The sequence below is a fragment of the Musca autumnalis genome, unplaced genomic scaffold (assembly GCF_047663935.1).
Source record: "Musca autumnalis isolate F117 unplaced genomic scaffold, ASM4766393v1 scaffold_2, whole genome shotgun sequence".
Lineage (NCBI taxonomy): Eukaryota > Metazoa > Arthropoda > Insecta > Diptera > Muscidae > Musca > Musca autumnalis.
The window spans coordinates 10,549,432-10,568,024 of NW_027411755.1; the positions used below are offsets into that span (position 1 = coordinate 10,549,432).

The following is an 18,593-nucleotide window of genomic DNA, read 5'->3' on the forward strand; positions in this document are numbered from 1 at the left end:
ATACAATACAATAATTTCACTTGTATAAAAAAATAAATGGTTCACGTTACTAGGCGTTTACACCAGACAGTTTGTCTTCAAATAAAAATCTGATTTACTAACACATACATACATTTGTCGTTTGTCTCCCAGCTGTCCATCATTTTTTCACAGACAGTAAGGAAGACAAATTTTTGGCATTTTTGTCAAAATAAGTGAGATAATAATTGACATGCGTTGAAAACAAAAGAACATGGACATAAACAAAATATTTGAACGGAAAATAAAAAGAAATCGACGATTTTCATTCAAAATTTTAAAACTGTTTTTGCAGTTGTCGGGACGCCTACGTCACACAGGCAAGTTGTGGGATTTTGACAATCAATACATGAACTCAACTGTCCTGTCAATCATTTCTCTCCATAGCTTTGTTCCCGTACTTTTTAATAGTAAAATTCGTAAAAGAGAGAAAGAGAAAAAAATTGTTGTCACACAAAAGTTTTTTCAAAAAGTTCGGGAACGCAAAAATGGGAAAAACGTCAAAAAAGCTGGAACAAATGTCAAAGTCGGCGTATCAGTCAATCAGACGCCGGCATCCACGTTAATATTTTGTACACGCTCAAATTTGTCGAGTAAAAAGTTTTTAAGTACAGTACACATTGTCAGTTTTGAATGACGATTTTTTTGCAATTATCGATAACTGTCCAACCGTCCAGCAACCAAAAAATATTTTGTGGTTGCATGATGACTGACAAAAATTAACTGCCACACTAGCAAACAACAACAAAGCTGTCATCCAAAACTGACAATGTGTACCGAGCTTTAAAGAGAGCGTCATTCAGCGCCATTTTTGTTTTAAGAGAAGTGAACATTTTACAACTTTTTTGTGTACGGGAACGGGGTTTCGGGTAAAATGTGTAAAAGTCGTAAAAATTGTAAAAACTTTTTAGTTCTGGAACAAAGCTCATGAGCTTCGGTTTCTGGCTAATAACTTTACTTCATTCCAGGATTTGTTTATTTGCTGACATTCTCTCCTGATATTTCATTGTCAAGTTGTTTTTGGTCGGCCAGGTCTTCTGTGCCCTTGAGCAAAACTTGTTACGTTAGAAGATTTTCACAGTTTTCTGAGAGAAGAGAGAAATTCTCTCTTTTGCTACTTTTACTATTAAAAAAGTAAAGGAACAAAGCTAATACAGGTCATGGCGGAATAAGAAGGTAGAGCTGGCAAACCATCGATATTCCCAACATTAGATATTTTCGATATAATGTTTTAAAATATCGATTGCTCGTTAAGTTGTCATCGCCATTAATTTGGAAATGAAAATGGCGGAAATGTCAATGATTTTTTTGAAATTATGCAAATGTAGTTCACAGAAATGTAAAGGAGAATAAACAACTGCATTTATATTATAAAAAATGTAAAAAATACATTTTATTTTACCGAAAAATGTGTACGTGTGACTATGGACTTACTTTCTTACACACATATGACCGAAAAGCAGCGAAATTTCTATTTATTTCAATGGATTTCAGGTTAGGGGTTTTTATTCCGATAATATCGACAGGCAAAACTATCTATCGATATTGAATTTTTAAATAAAAATTGATATTATCGATAGTTCCATCGATTTGTTGCCAGCTCTAGCCATGACCCAGCTTTGTCTTATGCTAGACGATCAAAATTTTCATGAAAATGTTTTGAGTTTATGGGTAAGAAGGGAGAAAGGGAGCTCCTTCACCTCCGCTCTCTCCTAGGAGAGATTATTATTTCACAATGAAAAAGAAAATGAACGAAAAACAGAAGAAAAATTCGAACGCTGACAAAACTAAATTAAAAACTGTGAAATAAAAGACGAAGATTGATTTTTTATGTTTATTTTTGACATTGCTGCCAGGTCTACCATTTTTCCGTTTCTTTACTTTTCTGGAAAAAAGGTTCATAAGGGCAATTTTGACACTTTTCTCTTTTACCACCCTTACCATTAAAAAAGTAAAGGAACAAAGCTGAAATTTGTCAAGCAGAAAGTAGTAAAAGAGAAAGCCATTTTGGCTCCCTCTCTTCTCTCACTCTCTTAAAAATTGCTTCCAGTTTTACTACTTTTTTCGGTTAATGCCTTGTTCAGACTGACGGTAATTCGCTCTCTATTCGTTGTTCGATTCCAAATTACGATGTAATTACTTCATTTCCCATACAACATTTTGAGAACGAACAACGATTTGTGTACATTGTTCAATTTAAATTAAGTGGGGTTCAGACGATCAATTTTAACTGACAGCTTTTGGTCAAATATCGATTGTTTCAGTTTTGTTGTGCTGTTCGTAGCGGCCAAACAGTCATTCAAGTTGAATGAGAAACCAACAGTCAAGTTGAAAAATTACTGTGTTCACATAGCTATAAAATCATATAAATAACAACTTTCATTAATAAATATGGATGACAAAAAGATTGGATGTGCATTTTTGATCATTTCGCTTTTAGAGGAAGAAAATAAAGTGACAAGAAGAAGGAATTGGGTAAAAAATGGATAGCCTGTCCACTACAGCTCCAGAAGATTCAGATTGCTTTATTTTTTCAATTCCCTTCTGTTCGATGAGCGTTTATTTTTTTCTTGACGTCGTCAATAGAACAATCCTTCTTGTATTTCTTCATAACATTTAGTAGTTCTCCATATGCTTTTGTTTTAATGTCGCGCATCATATATTCTGGACTGGTTATGTCCCAGAGGCATCTTTGCATTTCGTAGCATCATAAAAATTCCTTTAAAAATTCATTTTCGTTGTCCATGTTTGTCGTTTTGTTTGCAATTTTTTGCTTGACCGATATTAAAATGAAGGAAAAGATTTTTGTCTGCTATTTTTATCTCTTATTTGCAATAATAATCAATCTAATTAATAAAAACACACGACTGTTTTTAACTTTTATCTGATATTTACTCTGCTAATTTATTCCTTGACTGACGTTGTTTCGTTCACACGGACAAACAAACAAACAACCAACAGCTGACTGTCCAACATCCACAAAAAATTTTGTGGTTGACTGATGACTGACAAAAATGAACGACCACACTGGCGAGCAACCGATTATTTGAGCAAACCTGTCAAAACTGATCGTCTGAACCCCACTTTACTCTCACAACGACGATAAAATATGTCCCATCTCTAACAAATGAGAGAATTTATCGAAATAAATTAATTATGACAGGAAAAATACAAAATTTAAAAATTTATTGAAAACCCAAACATTTTTAGAAAAACTGCAAAATATGAATGAAAAGTAAACGGTTTAACGAGTAGTATACATTTAAATCATAGCAAATTGTGTCTTCTCTTTCATTGCACTTGCATTTCTTGTCCATCGTTTCAAATTCACGTATACATTTAGAAATAAAAATCAAGTGCCTGCCGGAAAGTCTGTATACCAAAAAGTTATTTTAGCAGGTCACTCTCTCGTTAATTTTTAAAATAGAACAATTTGAAAATATACTGAAAACACCAAAATTGTGAGAAAAAATAGAAAACATGAATGAAACTAATATAATTTGATATTAAATAGATATCTGAAAGAAGGACAAATATTTTCCCAGTTCATATCAATTACCTTTACTTATCTTTTGGCTGAAACTTTCTTTAAAATCAGTAAACAAAAAATATGAAAATATGAATCATGTTGCTATGAATTGTCGTATGAACGGGTTAATTCGTGTACGTAATTATGAGAACGAACGACGTTTTTCAAATGCTGGTATGAACATGGCATAAGGAACTCTTTCCGAGTAAAATGGTAAGTCCCAATTTACATTAAGCGAGTTTACTTGCGGCAATTGTAAGTTTGTGGGTGAGAGAGGGTGTTGAGAGGCAAAGGGTTACCATATACCTCACCTCTCTCTCCATCAAACTGACAATTGTCGCAAGTAAACTCGCCTAATGTAAATTGGGACTAAAACTTGAAGAAACTTTAAAGGAACAAAGCTATTATTGTGCCATGAACTAATCGCTTTTTACGTGCCACCCTGTAAGAACTGCATAAAAATAATCAATGTTATCGATAACTGTAATGCAATCATATGTGGATGTTATCAGTAATCGTTTTAAACACATCGCTAGCAGATTTGCAAAAAAAAACATATACACGACACGAAGAACAAGGAAAAAATTTTATAAAAAATACCCATTCTTAATTAATACAGAATAAAATTTCTAATTAACTCAGACTAGTGTCGTTTGTTTATCTACAACAAAGAAATCAAATCTATAACAATTATTTGGTGTTTGTGACATTCTACTTTAAACACACAAAAGGAAACGCAATTTGTAACAACAAACGCAGTCAATACAGCAGAAGAATTATTACAAAAATACCAATACCCATAAAAATTTAGTGGTGTAAAAATTAACTTAATAATTTGTGTAATTGATTGATTTATATCTATATATCACCTCAGAAAGTAAAGTAACAAAAACAGGTAAGATTAATAATAATTTGGTTGTGTGTATATGTTAATGTTTTTTTCTACGAAGGTACTTCATGTCATAATGAATCATATTTTCTTATTTCTGATTGTCTGTCCATTCTGTCCGTTTCAGAAGACAAAGTTGTTAAAAGAACAAAGAGGAAGTTGTTCCGTTATTGCGTTATGGGGGCTAGTTTGGTTACCATCATCTCATCAATATCAGCCCGACAACACCCCCTTTTTCGTTGCAACACGCAGTATAGTATTGGTTAAAAGTATACTACAAAACAAATTGCAATGATTTCGATAACGTTGGATATGCGTAAACGATAACAGACGGGAGCAGGCAGTGCTGCTTAAATTCAAAAAATAAACAAGAAACTTATTTAATTGAAAGAGTATTTGAACAGAAGACATTAATTTCTTTCTTCCGCATTTGTTCAATTAAGTATTCAAATATTTGTCGCGCAAAGGGAAAGGGTGGCGTTTTTAGCAGACACTGCAAAATACAGGTCAAATGGAACCAAGATCACAATAAAAAGAAGCCGAACTTGCAACATGCATGCCATGATTCACACCTTTGTGAAAAGTTAGATTTTGCAAAGTATTTGAAATATTCCAAAAATGTAGAAGAAAAAATTCGAAATAGAAATGTAAAGCATATCAATAAGTCAAAACTTAAAGATGCTAACATCTTGCAGCTTTTTAATCCATACTGCGGTTGCATTACAAATTAATGCAAATCAATTGCATTTAATTATATTCTGTATAACAATCAAAAACCAGTTCGATTGCATCTCTCGTACCTCCCTTGAACTGTCGTGTCTTAGCCAACCCATTCCAACCCATTGTCTTTATATTTTCTCACATTATCAATTTCGGCTTGAAATAAAGTAAACACAATCAAAATAGGCAACGTAAGTCAGTCAATAACATATCAATGAACTGCACACAAAGAATTTGATAAACAAATATAATCTGCAAAACAAATGAGAGAATGTGTACCTTTACAGAAGTAATAAAATAAATAATTGTAAATGAATTCGATTTATGGCTATCAGCAGACATCGGATTTTTGCATATTTTTGAAATTTCAAACAATTACCGTATTTAAAAAATATCGTAGTAGAAAAAATATCTTCTTGCAGGTTCTGGAACAGAGCAATATAGAAATATATCGTTCCAATGATAGAAATTCAGCATCTACTTTTTAATAAAAGAATTATTTGAATTATAATTTTCGAAAATATGCAAAAATCCGATGTCTATCAGGTTGCAATGTGGAATGGTCAAAATTTTATGTTGTCGCAATAACACTGAGGTAACAGACGCTGGCCGAAAAACGATTATAGTTCCCAATTTGCGATGTTCTTTCGAACACACTGGACGTATTGTGAACGGATGAATCCAACTTGATACTTTTTAAGGGTATTTACTAACATTTACTCGCTAGTAAAGTTCGAACCATGATCAAAAATGTCGTTCCAAAAGATTTGTTCCTATTTATTTATGATGGAAAGAAGACTTCTGACATTAAATCCCCGACCGGAAGGCCAACTATTTAAGAAAAATATATATTTTAAAGGAAATTTTGTCCGCGTGGTGCGTAAGCTCAATTTGTTCCAAAAAACCTTGCCTGCACCAATTAAAATGACTGATGATCACAATAACTTGCGAATTGTGTTTCCGATTTGGTACAAACTTTGCACATCCTAAATTTCTTTAAAAAAAGTACGTCAAGTTCCAAGAAGGTGGTCTTTATCGAACGAAATCTTTTTCCTTGCAATTCGATTAGAATTCGAACGAATTGAGATGGGACGCACAAAGCTTATTTTGGTTCGGCCAACGGCACCCATATAAGTGTACCTCCCGATTTTAAGGAATTTTGAGGATTTTACCTGCATTTTCTAACCGAATTATCTGTAATTTGATATCTCGGGTTACCGCAATGGATACAAAATTCTCCTCCAAAAATTGGTGACATTGATCCTCGTTGTAGTTTTGCCAACCTGGCAATTTGGATAACACGATAACTCTCGAACAGGTGAACTGATTTGGTTTAAAATTTGGCTTTCGTAATATTGTGTTCAAATTTAGTTCGAAGATGGACTATATCGGCCCAATCCTTCAGGTACCTCCCCCACAAAATTTCGAAAATGACGATGACGATAACTCTTGAAGGGAGTAATCGATTTGGTTCATACTTTGCACATCGTGAAATTTCTTTCAGGCATAGATGAGGTTCCAATATATCGGTCTAGTTCTTCGGGTACTTCCCCGTACAATTTCGAAAGCGTTCAGTTTAGGCTTTCGAACCGCTTTGATTCTGTTTGCAAACACTAGTATTCGTTGCCCCCATTACGATGCAACAACTTTTTTCAGGAGCAAGTCCATACTTCCTGAGAAAATTTGCCGAAAGCTGTAGCTCTCGAAAGGAACAGCCGATTCAGTCGTCTTTATATTTGTCCAAACTTAGTTTATGTTTAATGAAGAGCCATATAGGTCCATTCCTTCCGGTACCTTCCCCCAAAAGTGCAAAAAAGATGTACAGTCTGAGGGTATATCTCTGTAGGCAAAGCCGACTGATACTCTTTTTCTTTTTTTTTTTTTGCTGTAATTTGACATTTAGAGTTCCCTGTGACTATAGAACATGTCCAACAAAAAATGCTAACATAGTTCAACATTTTGATAGAACTGGCCCTCCCTATTTTTTGGTATTTTGAGGATTTTAGCTGCATTTTCTAACAGAATAAGCTGTTATTTGACATTTAATGTTCCCACTGGCTACAAAACTTTTTCATCCAAAATTGTCGACAAATATTTACGTTTTGGTAAAGTTCCCCCCATGGAACGGTACCTCACGATTTCCGGCCATGAGTATTTCAGCCATGTTAAGCTTCTTTACAAATGGTGTCTAATACACACCGTTGGGACTCGGTAATAAAAAGTAGGTCCCTTCTCATTGAGCTAATAGGTCCACTCAGTGATATGAGAAAAGTCTCCCTTGTCCCTTCGGGATGTGGATTTTTTAGGATGTTTTGAATGCTCTATACGAGGCGTGGATTCTTAAGAAATTATTTTCTAGAGTCTATACAAGGCATGGATTTTTTGAAAAAATTTTCGTGGGTCTATACAATGCGTGGATTTCTTAAGAATTTTTTTCAACGGTCTATACAAGACGTGGATTTTTTAAAAAATATGTTCGATGGTCTATACAATGCGTGGATTTCTTAAGAATTTTTTTCAACGGTCTATACAAGACGTGGATTTTTTAAAAAATATGTTCGATGGTCTATACAAAGCGTGGATTTTTTAAGATTTTTTGAGTTTTTTAAGTTTTTTTTTTTTTTTTTGAGGTAAGGCGTGGATTTTTTAAGATTTTTTTGAGGTACTATACAAGGCGTGGATTTTTTAAGATTTTTTTGAGGTACTATACAAGGCGTGGATTTTTTAAGATTTTTTTTTAGGTACTATACAAGGCGTGGATTTTTTAAGATTTTTTTTAGGTACTATACAAGGCGTGGATTTTTTAAGATTTTTTGAGGTACTATACAAGGCGTGGATTTTTTAAGATTTTTTGAGGTACTATACAAGGCGTGGATTTTTTAAGATTTTTTTGAGGTACTATACAAGGCGTGGATTTTTTAAGTTTTTTTTTTTTGAGGTACTATACAAGGCGTGGATTTTTTAAGATTTTTTTGAGGTACTATACAAGGCGTGGATTTTTTAAGTTTTTTTTTTTTGAGGTACTATACAAGGCGTGGATTTTTTAAGTTTTTTTTTTTTTGAGGTACTATACAAGGCGTGGATTTTTTAAGATTTTGTTGTTTAAGATTTTTTTGAGGTACTATACAAGGCGTGGATTTTTTAAGATTTTTTTGAGGTACTATACAAGGCGTGGATTTTCTAAGTTTTTTTTTTGAGGTACTATACAAGGCGTGGATTTTTTAAGATTTTTTTGAGGTACTATACAAGGCGTGGATTTTTTAAGTTTTTTTTTTTGAGGTACTATACAAGGCGTGGATTTTTTAAGATTTTGTTGTTTAAGATTTTTTTGAGGTACTATACAAGGCGTGGATTTTTTAAGATTTTTTGAGGTACTATACAAGGCGTGGATTTTTTAAGATTTTTTTTAGGTACTATACAAGGCGTGGATTTTTTAAGATTTTTTGAGGTACTATACAAGGCGTGGATTTTTTAAGATTTTTTGAGGTACTATACAAGGCGTGGATTTTTTAAGATTTTTTTGAGGTACTATACAAGGCGTGGATTTTTTAAGTTTTTTTTTTTGAGGTACTATACAAGGCGTGGATTTTTTAAGATTTTTTTGAGGTACTATACAAGGCGTGGATTTTTTAAGTTTTTTTTTTTTGAGGTACTATACAAGGCGTGGATTTTTTAAGATTTTGTTGTTTAAGATTTTTTTGAGGTACTATACAAGGCGTGGATTTTTTAAGATTTTTTGAGGTACTATACAAGGCGTGGATTTTTTAAGATTTTTTGAGGTACTATACAAGGCGTGGATTTTTTAAGATTTTTTTGAGGTACTATACAAGGCGTGGATTTTTTAAGTTTTTTTTTTTTGAGGTACTATACAAGGCGTGGATTTTTTAAGATTTTTTTGAGGTACTATACACGGCGTGGATTTTTTAAGTTTTTTTTTTGAGGTACTATACAAGGCGTGGATTTTTTAAGATTTTGTTGTTTAAGATTTTTTTGAGGTACTATACAAGGCGTGGATTTTTTAAGATTTTTTTGAGGTACTATACAAGGCGTGGATTTTTTAAGTTTTTTTTTTTTTGAGGTACTATACAAGGCGTGGATTTTTTAAGTTTTTTTTTTTTTGAGGTACTATACAAGGCGTGGATTTTTTAAGATTTTTTTGAGGTACTATACAAGGCGTGGATTTTTTAAGATTTTTTTGAGGTACTATACAAGGCGTGGATTTTTTAAGATTTTTTTGAGGTACTATACAAGGCGTGGATTTTTTAAGATTTTTTTGAGGTACTATACAAGGCGTGGATTTTTTAAGATTTTTTTGAGGTACTATACAAGGCGTGGATTTTTTAAGATTTTTTTGAGGTACTATACAAGGCGTGGATTTTTTAAGTTTTTTTTTTGAGGTACTATACAAGGCGTGGATTTTTTAAGATTTTGTTGTTTAAGATTTTTTTGAGGTACTATACAAGGCGTGGATTTTTTAAGATTTTTTGAGGTACTATACAAGGCGTGGATTTTTTAAGATTTTTTTTAGGTACTATACAAGGCGTGGATTTTTTAAGATTTTTTGAGGTACTATACAAGGCGTGGATTTTTTAAGATTTTTTGAGGTACTATACAAGGCGTGGATTTTTTAAGATTTTTTTGAGGTACTATACAAGGCGTGGATTTTTTAAGTTTTTTTTTTTGAGGTACTATACAAGGCGTGGATTTTTTAAGATTTTTTTGAGGTACTATACAAGGCGTGGATTTTTTAAGTTTTTTTTTTTTGAGGTACTATACAAGGCGTGGATTTTTTAAGATTTTGTTGTTTAAGATTTTTTTGAGGTACTATACAAGGCGTGGATTTTTTAAGATTTTTTGAGGTACTATACAAGGCGTGGATTTTTTAAGATTTTTTGAGGTACTATACAAGGCGTGGATTTTTTAAGATTTTTTTGAGGTACTATACAAGGCGTGGATTTTTTAAGTTTTTTTTTTTTGAGGTACTATACAAGGCGTGGATTTTTTAAGATTTTTTTGAGGTACTATACACGGCGTGGATTTTTTAAGTTTTTTTTTTGAGGTACTATACAAGGCGTGGATTTTTTAAGATTTTGTTGTTTAAGATTTTTTTGAGGTACTATACAAGGCGTGGATTTTTTAAGATTTTTTTGAGGTACTATACAAGGCGTGGATTTTTTAAGTTTTTTTTTTTTTGAGGTACTATACAAGGCGTGGATTTTTTAAGTTTTTTTTTTTTTGAGGTACTATACAAGGCGTGGATTTTTTAAGATTTTTTTGAGGTACTATACAAGGCGTGGATTTTTTAAGATTTTTTTGAGGTACTATACAAGGCGTGGATTTTTTAAGATTTTTTTGAGGTACTATACAAGGCGTGGATTTTTTAAGATTTTTTTGAGGTACTATACAAGGCGTGGATTTTTTAAGATTTTTTTGAGGTACTATACAAGGCGTGGATTTTTTAAGATTTTTTTGAGGTACTATACAAGGCGTGGATTTTTTAAGATTTTTTTGAGGTACTATACAAGGCGTGGATTTTTTAAATTTTTTTTGAGGTACTATACAAGGCGTGGATTTTTTAAGATTTTTTTGAGGTACTATACAAGGCGTGGATTTTTTAAATTTTTTTTGGGGTACTACACAAGGCGTGGATTTTTTAAGATTTTTTTGAGGTACTATACAAGGCGTGGATTTTTTAAATTTTTTTTGGGGTACTACACAAGGCGTGGATTTTTTAAGATTTTTTTGAGGTACTATACAAGGCGTTGATTTTTTAAATTTTTTTTGAGGTACTATACAAGGCGTGGATTTTTTAAGATTTTTTGAGGTACTATACAAGGCGTGGATTTTTAAAGATTTTTTTGAGGTACTATACAAGGCGTGGATTTTTTAAAATTGTTTTGAGGTACTATACAAGGCGTGGATTTTTTAAGATTTTTTTTCGAGAGTCTACACAAGGCGTGGATTTTTTAAAAATTTTTTGAGGTACTATACAAGGCGTGGATTTTTTAAAAAATTTTTGAGGTACTATACAAGGCGTGGATTTTTTAAGATTTTTTTTCGAGAGTCTACACAAGGCGTGGATTTTTTAAGATTTTTTTTTCGAGAGTCTACACAAGGCGTGGATTTTTTAAAAATTTTTTGAGGTACTATACAAGGCGTGGATTTTTTAAGATTTTTTTTCGAGAGTCTACACAAGGCGTGGATTTTTTAAGATTTTTTTTCGAGAGTCTACACAAGGCGTGGATTTTTTAAGATTTTTTTTCGAGAGTCTACACAAGGCGTGGATTTTTTAAGAATTTTTTTCGAGGGTTTATACAGGACGTGGATTTTTTTTTTTGAGGTTTTATTCAAGACTTGGACTTTTTAAGAATTTTTTTCGAGGGTTTATACAAGGCGTGGATTTTTTAAGAGTTTTTTTCGAGGGTTTATACAAGGCGTGGATTTTTTAAGAATTTTTTTCGAGGGTTTATACAAGACGTGGATTTTTTAAGAATTTGTTTAGGGTTTATACAAGACGGTGATTTTTTAAGAATTTTTTTAGGGTTTATACAAGACGGTGATTTTTTAAGAATTTTTTTAGGGTTTATACAAGACGGTGATTTTTTAAGAATTTTTTTCGAGGGTTTATACAAGACGTGGATTTTTTAAGAATTTTTTTCGAGGGTTTATACAAGACGTGGATTTTTTAAGAATTTTTTTAGGGTTTATACAAGACGGTGATTTTTTAAGAATTTTTTTCGAGGGTTTATACAAGACGTGGATTTTTTAAGAATTTTTTTCGAGGGTTTATACAAGACGTGGATTTTTTAAGAATTTTTTTCGAGGGTTTATACAAGACGTGGATTTTTTAAGAATTTTTTCTAGGGTTTACACAAGACGTGGATTTTTTAAGAATTTTTTCGAGGGTTTATACAAGGCGTGGATTTTTAAGAATTTTTTTCGAGGGTTTATACAAGGCGTGGATTTTTTAAGAATTTTTTTTCGAGGGTTTACACAAGGCGTGGATTTTTTAAGAATTTTTTTCGAGGGTTTATACAAGGCGTGGATTTTTTAAGAATTTTTTTCGAGGGTTTATACAAGGCGTGGATTTTTTTAAGAATATTTTTTCGAGGATTTATACAAGGCGTGGATTTTTTAAGAATTTTTTTCGAGGGTTTATACAAGGCGCGGATTTTTTAAGAATATTTTTTCGAGGGTTTATACAAGGCGTGGATTTTTTAAGAATTTTTTTGTTTGTTTGTTTGTTTGTTTATTCATTCCATTCTTTAATACTAAAGCCTCCAAGGCCAAAAAATAGTATTAACAATATATCCTTATACTCAATATCACTAAATAATCCACAATGTTACTTTATATAATTGGCTCCCCAGCCATAACTACCAAGAAGAGGAAAAAAAAAAAAATATTCGATGCAATAAATGGCCATAAGCAACAAGCAGTATAGAATGACGAATATACAGAGCAATATAAGTAAGTGACTCCCAGTACGCATTAGCATTGACTGGTACATAGGGCATGTAAACACATACTAACAAAGGAAAAAAAAAATAGTCACATTTAATTTGCATAGCAAACAAGCCCACAAGTATAAAAAAAGGTAGCAAGTGCACTAGGAAAATGAAATTAAAATCATCATATGCAGTGATAGCTGTTTCAAATCCAATATTTAGGGTCGAGATCCAAAATAGGTCAACAGTTTCAAGCGGAACGCATTATTAGACTGCGAGAACACTCTAAGTTCTATTGGTAAATAATTCCACAATCTGGCCACACGTACTAAAAATGAATTCTCAAATGTAGAATTATGTATTAAAGGAATAGATATTTGTATGTTCCTCCACAATAAACCAAAACGAAACATGTTTTTCAGTGAAACAGGTACACCATTCCTTATTATTCTATAATAGGCGCACAACATCTTAGTGGACACAAACTGATCTAAAGTAACTCCAAGAAAGCTCTTAACATAGTCAGAGATATTGTCACGAGTCCTTAAGCCGTAGACAAAGCGTACAATACGTTTTACTGCACGCTCTAATACCAATGCATTACGTTCTGACATACCAGAAAAAACTTCCAGACCATAGTTAACATGAGGCATTAATAGTACGTAAGCTAACCTATATTTAACCCATGCAGGAAGGTATATATTAGTGGAATAAAATTTCCGAATTATGCCAACAACTTTTCTATGCACATAGTCAACATGATATTCAAATGCAAGCTTTTCGTCTACAAAAATGCCCAATATTTTATGGCAAGACACAAAGTTGATCAAACTTCCGCCCAGAGCAATGTTTAAGTCGTACGACTGACTACCAAATCGTATTGCTTTCGTCTTAACTGGGTTGATCACTAACGAGTTCTCTAAAGACCATAGTCTAAAACGATCAAGACTATGATTTATTGCAGTTTCAAAAGCTATTGAAGACATTCCATTTCTAGCAAAAACTAAGAAAACATCATCTGCAAATAAAAGCGGCTTGCAATTTACATCAGAGCACCATACAGCAAGGCTATTAACATAGAGGATAAACAGCAGAGGACCCAAGACAGACCCCTGCGGAACACCATTCGTAAGTAAAAGTGTCCCAGAAGACTGACCGTTATAAGAAACAAATTGTGTTCTGCCACATAAGTAAGAAACGATAAGATTGCAAGCAGAAATAGAATAATTGAACTCATTCCTGAGCTTCCCAACCAATACAGTATGTGAAATCGAATCAAATGCCTTGGTAAGATCCAAAGACACAACTACAGTATCACTGTTAACGTTCAAATTTCCCCTAACGAGATCAGTCATATATAGTAACAAGCCGGTCGTACTATGGTTCTTACGGAAGGCAAATTGGCCATCATATATATATCTACTAACATAAGATAACATCTGGTCTCTCATAATATGCTCACACACTTTTGATAATACAGGGAGAATGGAAATTGGTCTAAGATCATCAGCACAATTCACAACATTACCTTTAGGTATTGGGACAACACGAGCACTCTTCCAAAGTTGCGGAAACACCGAAGATGTGAGAATAGAATTAACCAAATCCAAGATACAATCAGAAATATAAGGAAAAATTATTTTTAAAAAATCCACAGATATTCCATCGACACCAATGGATTTGGACTTGATTTTACTTAGTGCAACAGCAACATCCTCAATACCCACACATCGAAAAGAAAATTCGCCATCACGTTCAGCTAGATCCATGAAATTAAAAGTACTAACACGCGAGTCATTATAGACAAATGATGCATTGAGAACATCAACACTAATGTTAGCAACAACATCATCTCCACCAACAAAGCCTGACCCTCTCAAAAAACGCCATAAAGCAGTTGGACCCATTACATTAAATTTCCTACTATAGTATCTCCTACGTTCGCGCCGGATGACAGATTTCGCCTTATTACGGTATCTACAAAATGTTTTCCAATTCTCACTACTCTTATTGAACAGATAAGATCTAAAAGCTAAGTCACGCAGTGAACAAGCTAAAGTAATAGAATTAGCATTAATCCAATTATCATTAGGATAAATTCTTCTACGCACTACAGGAACAGATTCAAACAAACGCATAATAAGAGAGGAGAGAATGGAACACTTAGCATCAACGTCAACAGCATACAGAAGGCTAAAATCAAAAGCTGATATATAAGTATAAAAACGATGCCAATTAATATTTCTGTAGTCTCGATATTCGACAAACTCAACTGATGTATCAACACTGATGTTTAGTGACGCAAAGATAAGCGAATGATCAGAAATTGAAGGGCATATCACCTGATCAGAGAAATAAATCATAGATAAGTTACTAAGTAGTATAAAATCAATTAATGAAGTAGAGCCATGTTGTACATCAAAGTGTGTGGGTTTGGAGTTGTGAGAAATACAAAGATTAAGTCGAAAGCATACAGTACGAACAGACAAGGCTTTATGTATGTCAAACATATTGCAATTGAAATCTCCCATTACAACTACGTTGCTGTATCTCAAAAAGAGTTCAGTATGAAGGTCTTCAAACATAACAAGATCACCAGGAGGAGGCAAATATACCACTCCAAAAAGAGGGTTTATACAAGGCGCGGATTTTTTAAGAATTTTTTTCGAGGGTTTATACAAGGCGTGGATTTTTTAAGAATTTTTTTCGAGGGTTTATACAAGGCGCGGATTTTTTAAGAATTTTTTTCGAGGGTTTATACAAGGCGTGGATTTTTTAAGAATTTTTTCGATGGCCTATACTGGACGTGGATTTTTTAAGAATTTTTTCGAGGGCGTTTTTTTACTTCTGTCAGTGGAAAAATTTGGCCCACTGTTGATATCTACCCCACAAACGCCTACAAATTTACTCCTCCTTCATCACGTACAATGTTGCTATTTATTTTCAAATTTAGGGATTTGTTCATAGTACCTTTAAGGTTCTCTTGTTATTTCGTTGTAGAGTCACCGACCGATGGCAAACACGACTGATACTTGTTTCGGTAACAGTTTGAAAAGTTTTTTAACAGTTCGTTTAGTTTAACATATTCCCTACGCACCTGATTCTTTACTTCTTAACACTCTCTTTACACACAACTTGCAAGAAAGTATTTCACACCACATGACACCTATTTATGCAAATTATTTGAATTGTGAACTGATAACGGTTAAGTTGTTCGTTTAAATTAACCTCAGCAGAAGTTTCACCTGAAAATGCCAACGCAATTTTATAAAGTTTTTCAAAACGAAAACATGTCTGCAGACAGATATTATGTTATTTTTAATCGTTTCTGTAAAGGATTCGATGAGATTTATGAAAAATGTATAAGAATAGAAAAAAGAATATGGAATGATCTCCAGTTAATAATTCAAATTTTCTTCTTACTTGCAGATCCAACCATGTCATCGGCGCCCTATAATTACAATTACATCTTCAAATACATCATTATTGGTGATATGGGTGTGGGCAAGTCATGTATTCTTCATCAATTCACAGAAAAGAAATGTAAGTAAAGTGCCTCTGGTAAATAAGTTATGGCTGAAACACACAGAAGAGTCGTTGTATGGCTTGATTTCATGATGTCAAATTATAAGAGACTTCCAGCGCCAACTGATTTCAGTCGTCATAATTTGACAAGTTTAGCAAAAATTGTCCAATGTGTTTCTGCCTTTCGGGCCTGTTTTTTTTAGCAATCTCTGTTCGGGCCTGTTTTTTAGGAATCTCTGTTCTAATGTCCACTGATTTCTCTCTTTCTCTGTTCCAGTCATGGCAAATTGTCCCCATACAATTGGTGTGGAATTTGGCACTCGTATCATCGAAGTAGACGATAAGAAAATCAAATTACAAATTTGGGACACAGCTGGGCAGGAACGTTTTCGTGCTGTAACACGTTCTTATTATCGTGGTGCTGCTGGTGCTTTAATGGTTTACGATATAACCAGACGTTCGACATATAATCATCTTAGCAGCTGGCTAACAGATACACGTAATTTAACAAATCCCAATACTGTGATTTTCCTTATTGGCAACAAATCAGATTTGGAAAGTACACGAGAGGTGACATATGAGGAGGCCGAGGAGTTTGCCAAAGAAAATGGTTTAATGTTTTTGGAAGCAAGTGCTATGACGTAAGTGGGATTTTCATTTCAAGTTAAGGAATTATTTTCATAAATTTATTTATTTTTTTTTTTCGATTTGCATAGGGGACAAAATGTGGAGGAAGCCTTTCTAGAAACAGCACGCCGTATTTATCAAAATATCCAAGAAGGACGCTTAGATCTCAATGCCTCCGAATCGGGTGTACAACATCGTCCATCACAACCGGGACGAACTTCACTGACAAATGAGGCTCCCAACAATAAAGATCAATGCTCATGTTAAGCTAAATAGCAACACCATAACAATATTTTCTTTGTTAATATTATTTCCCCCTCCTCCTCCACCCTCATATATGCATATATATTTTTTTTATTATTATTGAAGTATATAATTATTATTATTACTATTGAAGGTGATGTTTTTGTTTTGTTTTAAAGAAAAGAGCAAGTTATTTACACTTTGTATATTAATTCAACTTCAATTTATATACTTATATATTCCTCCTACCTTGTGTTTGTCTGTGAAAAAAAAAACAAAAAAGCACTTTATTATTATTATTAGAACTATATAACTATTTATGAATAAGTATAAAATTGATTATAAAACAACAAAAGAGAAAAAAAAATACAAAACTAGAATATTAGTCTAAAATATACGCATAATATTTAAAATGTGAATGAAGAAAAAAACACAACAACAACCATAACTTATAGTGCTCGAACATAACTAAAAAAAAAACAACAAAAAGTAAACTTTTTAGCTAAAAAAAACCTTTTCATACAGACATAAAAATTGAATTCAATTTGCCACAATAGCAACAATAAAACGTAATATCAACCATACAACAAATTTATATAGACAAAAATCTTCTAATCTATGATCCAATACAACAGATACACTTGTTTACAACACACACATACATCACGAACAAAATAATTTTTAACAAATATAACAAATATATAAACAAAAACAATTTTGAAATGCATTCAGCATCACTTCTATTTTTTTTTCTTCTTTCCAACACCAGACATTTATTTCTATTTTTTGTAGTGATGCCAATGTTATTTGCAGTCGTCTAGGAATAAGTGGAAGGTGTTTGAAGGACAAAGGAATAACAATGTGATCAACAATCAATTTCAATATCTCTGTTCCAGAACCTTCAAGAATCTACAATTTTTTTTACTACGATAAAAAATGTTCCCTTATGAAATCGGAAAAAATAGTAAAAATTAGTAGATTCTTGCAGTTCTGCAACAGACATAATATAGGATTGTATTCGAATCTTCAAATATTTCTTCACCCCAATTATTCGGAGACGACTGCATTTCATGTTGGATTTTTAATAAGAAAATCTACTACCATATTAGTAGCCATGGTCGTGTATACGTCTACGATTTGCCGGCCAATTGAAGTGATGCATTTTGTTGTTGATATAAAAGAAATTGTGTGGTTAGATGGGAGATTATGAAAACCAAAAAAACGAGTTAAATAAATGGTAGTTATAGTAAGAAAAATAACAAAACAAAAACTTAAGAATTATTTCTTTTTTATGCGCTTCAGAAGTATTTGGTGAATAGTAGATGGGTACCCTATTCTTAACTTCCGAGCATCATTAAGCGGAAAGATGCAAACCTGCCAGTAAAATAATCATCTACGAGAACACAATACCCAGGGAGCCAACAGCGATGACCATAATTAGATAGAAGAAAGTGTGCTTCCATAGACCCTTTCTGAAAGAAAGTGTGCTTCTGAAGACCCTCTTTGATGAGTGTTTCTACACACCCTTGCTCAAAAACGTGTGTGCTTCTATGCACCCTTTCTCAAAAGAAAGGGTGTTTCTATAGACCTTTTC

The 18,593-nt window shown here is 32.9% G+C and overlaps 1 protein-coding gene across 1 annotated transcript; it reads left to right on the forward strand.

Annotated features, from left to right (window-relative positions):
- Positions 1–4,014: 4,014 nt before the first annotated feature.
- On the forward strand, positions 4,015–18,269 carry Rab14 (RAS oncogene family member Rab14). The gene is made up of 4 exons (XM_073966918.1): positions 4,015–4,442; positions 16,034–16,147; positions 16,407–16,770; positions 16,846–18,269. Exons 2-4 carry the CDS (start codon positions 16,042–16,044, stop codon positions 17,021–17,023), a joined length of 648 nt encoding a protein of 215 aa, XP_073823019.1. The 5' UTR covers positions 4,015–4,442; positions 16,034–16,041; the 3' UTR covers positions 17,024–18,269.
- The last annotated feature ends 324 nt before the right edge of the window (positions 18,270–18,593 follow it).

Coding starts and splice junctions, on each gene's coding strand:
- Rab14 (XM_073966918.1), top strand. CDS start 16,042: ATGTCATCGGCGCCCTATAATTACAATTACATCTTCAAATACATCATT. Junction 16,148..16,406: donor TCAATTCACAGAAAAGAAAT/GTAAGTAAAGTG, acceptor TCTCTGTTCCAG/TCATGGCAAATTGTCCCCAT. Junction 16,771..16,845: donor TTGGAAGCAAGTGCTATGAC/GTAAGTGGGATT, acceptor CGATTTGCATAG/GGGACAAAATGTGGAGGAAG.